At 35.4% G+C, this 13,561-nt stretch overlaps 1 protein-coding gene across 3 annotated transcripts; it reads right to left on the bottom strand.

Annotated features, from left to right (window-relative positions):
- Positions 1 to 8,283: 8,283 nt before the first annotated feature.
- On the bottom strand, positions 8,284 to 13,195 carry LOC115987315 (UPF0481 protein At3g47200-like). 3 transcript variants are annotated; one of them, XM_031110837.1, is made up of 3 exons: positions 12,924 to 13,195; positions 12,685 to 12,733; positions 8,284 to 9,887 (listed from the first exon to the last, which is right to left on the bottom strand). In XM_031110837.1, the coding sequence occupies exon 3, from the start codon at positions 9,855 to 9,857 to the stop codon at positions 8,373 to 8,375; it is 1,485 nt and encodes a 494-aa protein (XP_030966697.1). In that variant the 5' UTR covers positions 9,858 to 9,887; positions 12,685 to 12,733; positions 12,924 to 13,195; the 3' UTR covers positions 8,284 to 8,372. The 3 variants fall into 3 exon arrangements, with proteins under 3 accessions (XP_030966697.1, XP_030966696.1, XP_030966695.1); XM_031110836.1 differs by lacking the exon at positions 12,685 to 12,733 and having other exon boundaries at positions 12,874 to 13,195; XM_031110835.1 differs by lacking the exon at positions 12,685 to 12,733 and having other exon boundaries at positions 12,924 to 13,194.
- Positions 13,196 to 13,561: the final 366 nt, after the last annotated feature.

Here is a 13,561-nt window from a genome sequence, read left to right as displayed (position 1 = left end):
ATTCAGAGCTCAGTTCGGTAACTATAGTTAGATTTACGATGAATAGGGTTGTTCTGGTTGTAAATCTCTATCTAATAGTGGATTTTGTTCATCTTGGGATTGGTCCCCCCAATTTTTTCCTTTGAAACGATTTGTTTTAGTAGTTTTTCTGGGTTATCATATCTTGTCTCATTTATATTTCCGCACTTACATGATATTGACAATTATGTGTTTAACCAAAAGCATGCATAATTGATCTAATAATCAACTTGGCTTTATTTTGGTTAAATATAGTGTTTTGTTAGGGGTCTAAAACTAACAGGCTCCAAGTACATGCACCTCACATAGAGTGTTTTGTGTTTTGTTAGGGATCAAAATATAGTGTTTTGATCATTTTATATGTTTTTGGAAGTGATTTTTATCACTCTTTGTGTTCATGTTTAGTGTTTACTTTGTTTTTCATTGTTTAAACATGTTCTGTATTGAAAAACAGGTGTCAGAGTTTTTCGCGGCTCAGTTGGCGACTCGCCAGTCACAAAACCCCAGTCGTGAGTTCATCCAGAAACTTTTGGCGACTCACTCGCGGCTTGCTCGTGACTCACTCGTGACTCGTGAAAATTTCACGACTGAACCTCGCAACTCGCCCAGTCGCGAATCGCCCAGAAATAGCTTTTTAAAGGGCTTTTTGTGGGAAACTTGTTTTAAACCTCTCCCATCCTCTCTAAAACCCATTTTTCAATATTTTTGCATCAAAACCCAACCAATTTGAATGGTTTTTCATTCCATTAACATTTCTAAGGTAATTATAAATTCTTTTCATTATTTTTGATCCTTGGATTATGTTTTGGAGAGTTTTGTGCTCTTGGTTGAGATTTTTATCATAGGGGTTGGGAAAACTTAATTTTTGTCAAATTTCTTCATGGGTTTGGTTTCTTTTGCTGATTTGCATTGGATGTTGGCCCCTTGTGGCAGAAAGAACATGTATTAAGGGTGGATTTCATGTTGTTCATGCATTGTTTCACATTATTATTCATAGTGTGTGTTTGTATTGAGCTTTTGCGTCTACGTTTTGCGTTCCTGCGTTTCAGTTTTTTTTTTTTTTTTAGCCGCACTTGTTGACTTTTTGTCCGTGAACAGTGTATTCGTGCACTGTTCACGGACCCACAAATTTCACTTTTTATCAACTTTTTCATTAAAAATGGGTCCCACGGTACTATTCACATATTTAAAAATTATTTTGCTACAGTGTTTTAAGTTTTAAGTTTTCAGTTTCAGCAAAATAAGTTCTATCCAAACAGACCCATAATGTGCATGCTAGGTGTTTGATAAAATGCCTCTTAGACATTTTCTCGCCTGTTTGGACTCCAATGAGTACCAAACTTTGGGGTTTCTCATGTTTCCTTATTAGGAACATGTTTGGTTCATTGGTTATGTATTTAACACACATTACCCTACATGTGCATTTTTCATGCATTGGTCATGCATTGAATACAGCCACCTCTTGCACACACCTTTGCTACCCTTGTTATGCATTGGTCTAGACCTTGCTTCTTCATCCTAGCATGTCATGTCTACCTTATGCTCTATAGCATTTTACATTGTCTTTGGTTTGAGCTTCATTTTCTCATTCTTCTCGCACCCCCCATGCATCATTAGCATTGTTCGTACCTTCATCTCTTGCCCTCGTTTCTTCTTAACCATTTGTCTATTCCTGACAAAAAGGGGGAGAGTGTACTCTAGAGAGTATACCGGAGTTTTTGTCATTTCTATATGACTCTTGTGCACATCCTTAGGGGGAGAAATTCTATTTCTCGTGCACATTTGTAGGGAGAGAGATTTTCCATAGTGGAGATGCATACACCAAGGGAGAGAAGACATTGTGTTAACTAGAAAACTTTGTTCTGTTTGTTTTCTTGTTGGCTTTATGGTGATTTGAGTTATGCTTTGTTGTTCTCATTGCATCATGTTTGTGCTTTGGACATGCATATATCCCTATGCTATTATACTTCATTGAATGCATGTTCAGATGATTCTTTACTTTTCTATGTGATCATTGTAGTCATTTCTATATGATTTTTTTTTTGGTGTTTGATCAAGTTGCTCACATGTTTCATATCATGTTTACTTGATCGCAATTTACTTGTTATATTATACTTGTCCTTTATTACTTGCTTTACCTTGAGGGTCTAATGTGTTTTGTGCAAGTGTTTTAGGCTACAAGTATATATGTTCCAAGTGCATCACAGCTTCTCATCATTCTGAAGGGGAGAAACTTTAAGCATTTTTAGCTTATATTGTTTTAGTTTTTATTCAGTATTTTGTGATTTGTACCCATGTTGCTTATGTAAGCTTTTAGGGTTCTGTTTTTATGCATAGTTTGTAGGCTTTATGGTTTGTACCATGCTTTATGCAACCTTTTATGCTTTGTTAAAATCGGTACTTCTATCTAAATGTCTTGCATTTTGTTTTAAGTACTGTTACTCTTGTGCCATTGTAGGATTGTTCCTAGATGCATATACTTAGTGTATTATGCATTGGTTGAGTGTTAGACATACAAGTAACTTACTTTGTTCTTGTTATCTTGTATGTTCTAGTGTTCATTCCAAGTGTGAATGAACACTGTGATCACTATCTTGTGGTGATTACTTGGTTGATCAAGCCATGATTTGAAAATTCACTTTATCCTTGTTTGATCACTTTAAGCCTGTTTCATATGCATTTCATACTTTTCTGCATACAATGATCATGGTGTATTGTTCTGTTTTCAAGAATTTCATGTTCTTATGATTCAAGTGTTTCACAGCTTCTAGAGTTAGGTGTGAGTGAGTTTTGTTCAACTGTTCCCAACTCACATGTTAAGTCTAGAGTCTGTTTTGAGGTTTTGTCACGGAATAGCCATAGGGGGAGATTGTAAGGTTGAATTTAATCAACCATTTTATTGGCTTTATTCCGTGCCAAATTTGCTTGTATTTCAGCATTTAGTAACTCTGTATTTAGGTGGGTTTATTGTAAGGGTAGTGAGTGAGATAGAGTGTTGATTGCTCAAGAGTGTGTAAGAAAACAGAGACTCGCGGGTTGCTCGCGGCTGTAAGCCACCAAATGCATCACACGTGCCAAGCGTGCCAGAAGGTGAACAGTCATGCTAGTTGGAGCACTACAGGACAACTGGTCATACGGTTATCTCGCGACTGGGTCTCGCGACTTAGTCAAGTCGCGATGCCAAGCCGTGAGCCACCCCTGTTTTGTAAAACCTAACGTTTCACATTCCTCACTCACTCCAGTATAAATACCCCTTATACCCACAAATGAAAGAGAGCTTCCAGAGAGAATTTTGAGAGAGAAACCCTAAAGAAAAACAAGATTGATTCACCTACAATCTATACATTAGAGTCTCTTCAAATTCCTCAACTCTCTTCCTCTCCATTGTCAAACCCTTGAGAGGCATTTTACCAAAACCTTGTTCTCACCATATTCATCACTGTGAGAGGGCTGTTTGGTTTTTTAGGAAGCAGTTAGGAAGGAACCAATCTACATTGGTTGATGCTACGGTCTAGTAGCGGAATCCGGGAAGCTAGAAAAGAAAAAGGTTTGGCACAATCTCGTTGGAGCAAGAAGCTTGGACGGCTTAGGTGCATTGGGTAAATTAGGCTTGGAGAGTCTATTACTGTCCATGTATCCCAACTACATTTTCTAGTGGATTGTTTACCGCTTGGAGGGCGGCGGAGAGGTTTTACGCCGAGGGTTTCGGTTTCTTCTACGATAACACATCGCGTGTTGTCTTTGTATTTGCATCTTCCTTCCCTTTTATCTTTGCCTTTTATTATCTGCTGTGGGTTGTGATTTTAATTTGGCTTAAATAGTTTTTCCAATTCTATATTATAACTTATGTTCATTTTCCGCACACTAGTTGTTTGACATAATGCTTGAATTGGTTAAATTGTAAATTGGGGGTCTAAATGTTCAAGGGTGTTTATACACATATTTGAACTTTCAGATACCACTTAATAAGGAGAGAACACATTTGAGAGACTCCAATTGAGTAGTTAGCCCAAAACTTTAAGCCAAGAGTTTGGACCTGTTGTGCTATAGCGGAAGCTTTAATATCAATTGTTATGATTTGGGGTTAGCGAAAGCACATTCACACAAACAAGAAAATAAAAATGTCACACATAACAATAGTATTTAATGTGGCTTGGGAAACTCCAATCCTATATCTATAGGTAATGTCAACCAAAATCCACTATCAACAATATGAATTACAACACACTTAAACAAACAATGCTCACTACTCATAAAAGCCCTAAACCCTTTGTAACAAATTCTATTTAGATGGCTACAATTCAATTCCTTGATGTTCAATAGGGAATATTTTTTAGGAGAATCATTTGCTTCCACACTAATAAATCCTAAACTAATCAAATCAGGAATTTGAGGTAATTTATAACAAATCTCCACCTTGATTCAAATTCTATTAAACAATTTTATACTTTTTGTAGGAACTACACCTTATTCCAATCAAGTGTTTATTGAAGAAGTTGATCATTGTTTCCACATCAAAAGCCAAAATTGTGCACGTTTCTACCTCGAGCCAACATCAAAGGTGCACTGGAAATAATCTTCTCTTGAACTTCAATTAGATCAACCCTTGAGCTTTAATACCAGTAACTGTACTTTAGGGTAAGCAGAAATGCATTTGCACAAACAAGAAATAAAAGCATCACATAAGACAATAATATTTAATGTGGTTTGGCAAATTCCAAACCAATGTTCAGGGGCAATATCAATCAAAATCCACTATTAGTGATCGATATGAATTACATCCACACTTAACCAAACCTCATAACACTCACAACTCACACAAACAATACTCACAATCCCAAAGCCCAAATATACTTAATAACTCTCTCACACTAACAAAACAAACAAACACTCAACACACATACATGGATATCTTTTTACATAAAAATCTAACAAACCACTCTTCGAATAAATCTACTTATGTTCTTTTAAGAATCTTCTCCTCTTCTCATGTGGAAGGACCATTAGGTAAAAGCCGTCAAACTTTTTGCAATAATTCCTATTTATAGGACTCCAATCCTATTTAATGATGGACAAGGAATACACAAAAACTTCTTCAATAAGGCCTGTTTGGTTGAAGTGAAAATTGGGGGGATTGAAAAGGGAGGGAGGAAAATAGGGGAGAAAATGATGTTTTCCCTTGTTTGATTCAGTAGATAAAACACAGGGGATAGAAAATAAAGGGGGGAAATATCCACCTAGGCCCATAGATTTGGGACAAAAATTGAGAAGAAAAGAGGAGAAAAGTAGTACTTATTTCTTGAATTACACATTTATCCCCTTAAAGTTGACTGTATATGTCATTTTTTTTTTTTTTTTTTAAATTCCTTTCTTTTGTGCTCTACCTTTCTTTTCTTAATTGTTGGTTTTTTTTTTTTTTTTTTTTTTTGGGAGAAAAAGTTTTGGGTTCTTGAACTTCTTATCCTCTTTTTATTTATTTATTTTTAATGAAGTAATCATTCATATATAATTTTTTTTTTAAATATAATGTATTATTTTTTATTTTACGTAATTTGGACATAATGGTAAATTTATATCAACTCTATTTTCTATTGTCTAATTTTTTTCTCAATCAAATAAAAGAGTTTTCCATCCTTCCACTTTTCTATCTGTAAAGTTGTGATTTCCAACTATATTGTATTGACTTTAATTCCATGCCAAAGTTAATTGTAATTTCTTCAATCATTTTCCCTGTATGTATGTGGGATTAATTGTAAGGGATGAGTGTGACAAATCAATGAAAAATCAAGCTTCAAAAGTTGAATAAGTGGATTTCGCGACTAGCTTGCAACTATCTCGCGAGAAGCTTACCCGCAAAAAGAGCCACGTGTAGAGCACATGACTAGATGATGAAGAGTCATGCCAGGCTGGATTTTTCGCGACTGTCTCATGGATAAGGCCAACCCGTGGAACTCTCTGTTTGGCAAAAAGTTACGTTTTGCTTTACCAAGTCTTTGCCCATACTATATATACCCTCATTATCCACAAATTGTAAGTAGTGCTTTTTAGAGAGAAAATCCTAGAAAATCCACTTGAGAGTTACAGGATTGTTATACCTACAATCATCTACACATTTCCTTGTGGTTTTCCTCAACTTCTACCTCTCCATCTCTATATCTTTGAGAGGTTGCTAGCCCAAACACTTACCACACTCATTCTGAATGTAAAGTGAGATTTTGGTGCTACTGAGAAGCATTGGAAGGAGCCATTCATTGGCGGATGCAATTAGGCTAAATTGCGGGATCCGGGAAGCTAAAGAAGACAAAACTCTGAAAAGTCAGTTGGTAGTAGGAGTTTGGAGGGCTCAAGTACATGGGGTAGACTAGGATTGAAGGGTCTATTGTTATTCATGTACTCCAACTTTATTCTCTAGTAGATCAATTTCGACTTGGAGGGTAGCGGAGAGGTTTTTCGTTGAGTTCTTTGGTTTCCTCTTCGATAATACATCTCGGTATTATCTTGTGTTTGCATCTCTCTTCCGTACTCTTTAAGCTTTCATTTTATTGTTGGTAATGGATGAATATGGCTTAGGATAGTGTTAACGGTTCTTTGCACTTATTTTCTCTTGTTCCGCACTTAGTATAAGTTAGAGTAAAAACTATCAAGTCATAATTTTTAATTAGGAGTCTGAACAAACTCTTGTGTTTTAGTACAAATCCAAGCTTTCACTATCCTTTCAATCAAATACATATGAAAGAAAAATAAATATTTTCTATCCTCCTACTTTTCCACTCCTTCAACCAAACAAATCCTAAGGAAATCATTTTATATCAAGGGGGACCATTTGCTTCCACACTAAGAAAAACACTTTCCATCCACACCAAGAAATCTTAAACCAATCAAGTTTGGAAGGCATAATAGCTCTTTGGGGAATCTAGTTGAATCAACCACATCTCAGTGTCTGTGGTTCTGTCCTTCAATAGGTGCAGTTTTGGAGAAAATAGGTAACTAGCACTAAAAACTAACTATTTAGTTAGTAGTTAAGGTTTCAAAACTAATTTGTTTTCTAGCATCTCGAGTCTTTTAAACTCGATTTTGGCCAATAAATCGACCATCAAACGCTCGATTTCTATGTTCTTATTACTGTCGACGTGGCAAACTTTGCCACGTGGGAACACAGAAATCGAGTCTCTAAGACTCGATTTCTAAGCAACTCACTGAGGAACCACAACGTCAGGGAAGAAAGCAGAGGAAGAAAAAAAAAAAAAAAAAAAACCAGAAATAGAAAGAGAGATCGGCGAGACCCAGGCAGCGCGCGACGCCTGGGTCTCGCGAAAGAGAGATCGGCGAGACCCAGGCGCCGCGCGCGGCCTGGGTCTCGCGAGCCCAGGCGAGACCCAGGCGCGCGCGGCCTGGGTCTCGCCGATCTCTTTTCGCGAGACCCAGGCCGCGCGCTGCCTGGGTCTCGCCCGCGGCGCCTGGGCTCGCGGCGCCTGGGTCTCGCGAAAGAGAGATCGGCGAGACCCAGGCGCCGCGCGCGGCCTGGGTCTCGCGAGCCCAGGCGAGACCCAGGCAGCGCGCGGCCTGGGTCTCGCCGATCTCTCTTTCGCGAGACCCAGGCCGCGCGCTGCCTGGGTCTCGCCCGCGGCGCCTGGGCTCGCGAGACCCAGGTGCCGCGCTGCCTGGGTCTCGCCTGGGCTCGCGAGACCCAGGTGCCGCGCTGCCTGGGTCTCGCCTGAGCTCGCGAGACCCAGGCCGCGCGCGGCGCCTGGGTCTCGCCGATCTCTCTCTCTATTTCTGGTTTTTTTTTTTTTTTTTTTTTTTTTTTCTCTGCTTTCTTCCCTGACGTTGTGGTTTCTTACTGAGTTGCTTAGAAGTCGAGTCTCTAAGACTCGATTTCTGTGTTCCCACGTGGCAAAGTTTGCCACGTCGGCAATAATCAGAGCATAGAAATCGAGCGTTTGATGGTCGATTTATTGGCCAAAATCGAGTTTAAAATACTCGAGATGCTAGAAAACAAATTAGTTTTGAAACCTTAACTACTAACTAAATAGTTAGTTTTTTAGTGCTAGTTACCTATTTTCTCCTGCAGTTTTATGTGTTTTTAATTAATATAACTGCTGTTTTATTAGGGAACAAAAGATATAACTATTTCATTAGGGAATAGTGAGCACAACTTGATTAGCCGATATATATACGGACACTATATGGATGGTGAAACAATGTTTGAAAATTGAAACATCGAAAATGTGAAATAAGAAGTACAATTTTTTAGAAAGGAAAAGATTTCACAAACTAAATAGACTGACAATTTTGAAAACAACTACAAGCAATGCCAAACTAACAAATAATTGATAATATCACAATGAAAATACTTAAATATTCTTGAAGACAAAAGGCCTAAGGAAATTCAGGATAGTCACAACCAGGACTATGATTCCAACAACAGTTGCAGTGCCTCTCCAAATATCACGGAAATAGACTGTTCCCAAGGATCCCATATTACGGTTCCAATCATTCTCGTAGAACTTATTAATTTGGTCAGCGAGATGTTTGTAACAAGTATTCTTTTCCGTAATTTCAAGGGCAAGTTTGTTAACCATAGTGGCAACTGCTTTATTGCTGCCTATGGCGTTAACGATAATCCCTTTTTCAACAAGAAACTCCACATCGTCTCTAGTGTTGATAAGATGATCCAATAGCACAATATAATTGCATATGTAAGCTTGTTTTGGATAATGACACTGCTCCAAGGCCATGAGGTTTCGAAAAATGCTTTCAGTTTCGTCATGTACCTCAAAGCATGGGACTTCTAAGATAGTTTGTGTATTCTCCAAGCATTGAAACCGTTTCAAGCCCGGCAAGCAATGCAAGAGCCATGAGCAAGTGAAGCAAGGACATATGTTCGTGAGGTAACCTTTCTTGAATTCTATGTCAAGTAACTTAACTAACTTTCCCTCATCAGGCTTTTTGAATACCACTCCTGCCTCATTTAACTTTTTTGCATTATGTAGATTTTCAATTAGATCATCATCAGCTCCAGTACAAGCTTTGGATGGATAGTAGGGATATCTCATCAAATCAGTGAAATGTTTTACTTCCTTCTTATCAATGCGTGCGATGTCTTTCTTCTTCTTGGGAAAAAGGTAATTACGGGCAAGCTTAAGGAAGGAAATAAAATTGTTTTGTTCACACCTGGAAAATTGTGTGTGTAACTCGTCGAGAATAAAAAATGGAAGCTGATTTTCGAGTAGTAACAGGTCTTGCCGTATATGCTTCCGCAGCAATGGTTTACTTGCTATGCAATCTCCTCTTACATTACAGCATCCATCTTCTTCACTTGCATAACTTTCATCTTCTCCACACGCAGCAATCCTCCTAAAGAGCCCATCAATCGCAGCAGACCTCAAGAATAGCTCAATTATAAAGATTGAATCCAATAAAACCATTTTCACGAAATCTTCACTGCTAAGATCGAAGTCAGAGCTTTCTTTGTAACATCGGCGAATCTTTTGTTCATTTTCTTCAATGACCCTTGCAATATCCTTGTGGCATGTCTTAGCCCGATAACAGAATTCCCTGAGATATTTTAGTTTAAGCATTTCCATGGAACGCAGTTCATATTTGCCGTGGTGAAGAGGGCCTATTGAAATTAGCTTTGGAGTGTAGGCTTCTTTGTGTACCTCACGAAGTTTCTTGGGGACTACGTAGATGCAACACTCAGGCCACTGGGTTGGCTCCATGGCTAGTTCTATGTCAATGGCTAACTCTTCGCATCTCATTTCTTTTGCAAGTGTATCCAACCAAGAAAGAAATTCTTTTCTAAATGAACCAGTAGCCACAGTAGTAGGTATGGCCATTTTTTCCAATAATAATCAAGTTTACTTTTCCTAGTAACAGACAAAAAACAATCATTAGCACTTGGATAGAATCTTTAATTACAAAGATAGTTTCAATTTAAAATAAAAATAAAGGAGAATTTACGCACGCACATATGGTTGAGATCACACTAGCCATCATTAAGGATGAAATAACAATTGGGTTACATCCTATATGCAACAAAAAATTAATGAAATAACAATTGGGTTACATCCTATATGCAACAAAAAATTAACTTTTTGCTATTGATAAATAGCATTTTTCTCATACATTGTTTTGTAGTTAACATTGATACCATCCTCGTCTTTGGGTGCAAGATTGAAAGATAAATTATTAGACAATTGAATTCGAAAAAAAATTAGTGAAGAATTTAATTTCTTTTGAAAAGTATGAAATTATAAGTTTACTAGATTATGTGTCCATTTGAAAACAGTTTATCTAACTTTTTGTTGAAAGTGTGTTAAAGTATACTTGTGCTTTTAATTTTTTTGAATAAAATAAGAAAGTACAAAAAAAAAAAAACAAAGTTTTAAAAAACTGTACATAAAAGCTAAGCTTATAATAAGTTGATGCCAAATAGACACTTGTATCTATAGAAAAGTTATCCAATTGCATCAATTTACATTTTACTATTATTAAAACAAAATTTTCAATGTAAATAAGTTTTTGTAGTAGAATGATCTTAATTTTAATGTAGAATCACAATTTTGCATAAATAATCCATGAGAAATTCTGACAAGTATAATTACAATATGATGATATCATATGAACATTATCTTAAGCCAAGGGATGTAAAAGAGCAAGGAAATATATTAGCTTGACACTCGGATGCTACAAGATCAAATTAGAGCAAGTAAATTATTCACCTTTTAAAACTTCAGTTTAATAATAAATCAATATTATATTATCAAATAAGTGAAGAAATATTTATAAAACATCATTAGACAATGAATAATTTTTATTTTCCTTGAAATCTCAAACTTCTATCATGCGTTTTTGGAAAATAATTATACAATTTTCATTCTAGAATTTAATCAATATGCTCTAGGCTTTCCTAACACAAGCATACTTAGTAATATATGAGACGATCTTCTCCCAAAAACAAAAAATTAATATAGGGGATAAGATATACATAGTACGGATCATGTTTCATTTGGTTCAAGGTCTTTTATATATAAAGGAAAAAAAAAAAAAAGTAAATAGACGCGCGTATTATGGATATAACATGAATTTGAAAGAAAATCCGGGATCAAAAGAATGACAATATTTTCAGCAAAAAGAAAAAGAATGACTATATTTATTATTTATTACTTTGTTTCTTTTATTTTATTTTATTTCAATTTATAACTTGATGCTTTTTTAGTATAATTTTATATGATATTATAAAAAATAAACTAATTAAGTATTTAATATATTTAGTATCCTTCCCAAAGTTTGATTATGTTTTCAAGAAAAATAACAAGTAAATGAATGAGAAACAAGGGTAGTAATAATTTGTGTTAGTAGACATGTTGAGGCATATTCAACTACATGGATAAATTCTAACCCACCTCATTTAATAATTATGTGAAACTTTCTCAACTCTAACATGAATTTGTTTATTAAGCTAGTTAACATGATACGTCTCATGCAACATGCTTAGCAAACAAGTCATGTTCAATTGACAAATCCACGACCCTTTTCTACCTATTTAAAAAGAGGACCCAAAATAATTAATAAACTTTTATATTTTATAAGAACTTAAATTATAATAATTATAATAAGAAACATATATCCTGCACATATTCTACTTTATAAGAACGTAAATTATAATAATTATAATACAAAAATATATCCTACACAAGTGGTTTGAAAGAAATCCCATGATGCAAGTGTTCAACTGGATTCTTTTTGATCTTATTTGATCTTATATTTTATGTTTTTTGTGTTTTTAGATGAGAGAAACATAAAAGGGAAGTAAAATCACATATTTAGCCATGTTTCTAACGGAACAAACTTCAGGTGAATAAAGTGTCAAATTTCAAATCACATATAGGCAACTTAAATTTCAGTTAAATCACAGTGAGTAAGTTGTAATTTGCCCATTAATTTTTATAATAGAAATACTAACAGATGCCCTTAGGACAATGGTTAACAATTCATTTATAGAAAGTTTTTATGGGAAAAGAAAAAAAAAAAAAAGCAATTAATATTTGGACAATTTTTTTCATTTTCCATAAAAGTGGTGTCAAAAATTTCCTAAAATGGATTATTAACCATTGTCCTAAAGACACTCGTTAGCATGACTTTTTTGATAAAACCCTAACTTTAGATCTTTATTTCTTGGTTTTTGTTTTTTTCCCCCTGTTTTTAATGGTGAAAATAATGAAGTAAGTTGCGGTTGTCTAACAGAGACCACTTGCATAGTGACAATTTTCATATAAAAAATGATCAAATGATATCTGGCCTAAGCACAAATGGGTAAACTACAATTACCTCATAATAAATTTTACTAGCTAATTGAAGTTATTGCTACTGATACCCACACATCTACTTTCCAAAGATATAATAATAATAATAATAATAAATCATGAGTTTTCTAATACTTGTAAAAGGAAATTAGTTGATAATAATAAATTGCATAATATTTTTGGTGCGATAGTCACTCCACAAGTATAAGTGCTTGTATGGTGTGGAGGAAAATGGCCGAGATTCAAGTCTCTAGGAGGGAGCTTCACACACATACACATAGATTAGGTTAGAATAGAATTTCTATCTTGTATTAAAAAAAAAAAAAAAAAATTGATTACAAAAACACTATAAACCAACCTTGCAAGGTATGGAATTGGCTTAAGTTCAATGCTCTTGTACACCAGACCTACTCCTTACCCGCAAGGAATGTTTTTAATTAAAATCATGAAGTAATACAAAATATAAACTCAATTGAATTACAAAATTATCAATTTTTTAACTTTATCTTGAAGAACAAAAGTAAAGTGAAAGGATGAAGTAAACAACCTGAAAATTTTATTTGAACAAAAATAAAGTGAAAGGATGGAGCAAAAAACCTGCAAACTTTGTTTGGAAGAAAATGCTTGTGCGCTTGACTCCAAGAAACAGTAGAAGCAAAACTAAGACTATTTGATTCTCTCTCTCCTCATAGCTAAAACTCACTCTTCAAAGAAAATATCTTGTACTTTTGTACACTGGATAGCAATTCTGAAAACCTTCTTGCCCTCCTATTTATTGTGTGATCCCTCTATCTCTCTCACTCATAGTTATGGCGTCATTCTCACAAACTTACAACCATCTCACCAGCCATTAATTTGTTATTTTGTGAAAAGGACCATTAATTGCCATTGTCATTTTTCCTGAAGACAAGAATGATATTTATGGTGTCTCTTTCAACTTATGATCTGGCTGGCCAAAATGATCAAATATGAAGGGCCATACTTTTTTGCCGAATATGAAGGACCATACCTAAACGGTGACTTTAAGTTTTTATGTGATAAGAAGAGAAAGGGGATCCACTCACACAGGACCTAGTTTTTTTTTTGGTAACATCACATGACCTGAAATTTTTTTTTTTTTGGTAGCATCTTTTTCACACATATTCGTGTATAAGTGAAATACTTGTCGCATTCATAAAAGAAAAAGCGTGTTTCATGTGAGCATGCTCACATGAAACACGCTTCTTCTTTTTTCT

Source organism: Quercus lobata, chromosome 4 (genome assembly GCF_001633185.2).
Source record: "Quercus lobata isolate SW786 chromosome 4, ValleyOak3.0 Primary Assembly, whole genome shotgun sequence".
Classification (NCBI taxonomy): Eukaryota; Viridiplantae; Streptophyta; class Magnoliopsida; order Fagales; family Fagaceae; genus Quercus; species Quercus lobata.
The sequence above is the reverse complement of the archived record's forward strand: the minus strand, read 5'-3'. Positions and strand labels throughout refer to the sequence as shown.

What these genes read in the sequence shown, in the direction of transcription:
- LOC115987315 (XM_031110836.1), bottom strand. Translation starts at nt 9,857, where the DNA reads ATGGCCATACCTACTACTGTGGCTACTGGTTCATTTAGAAAAGAATTT.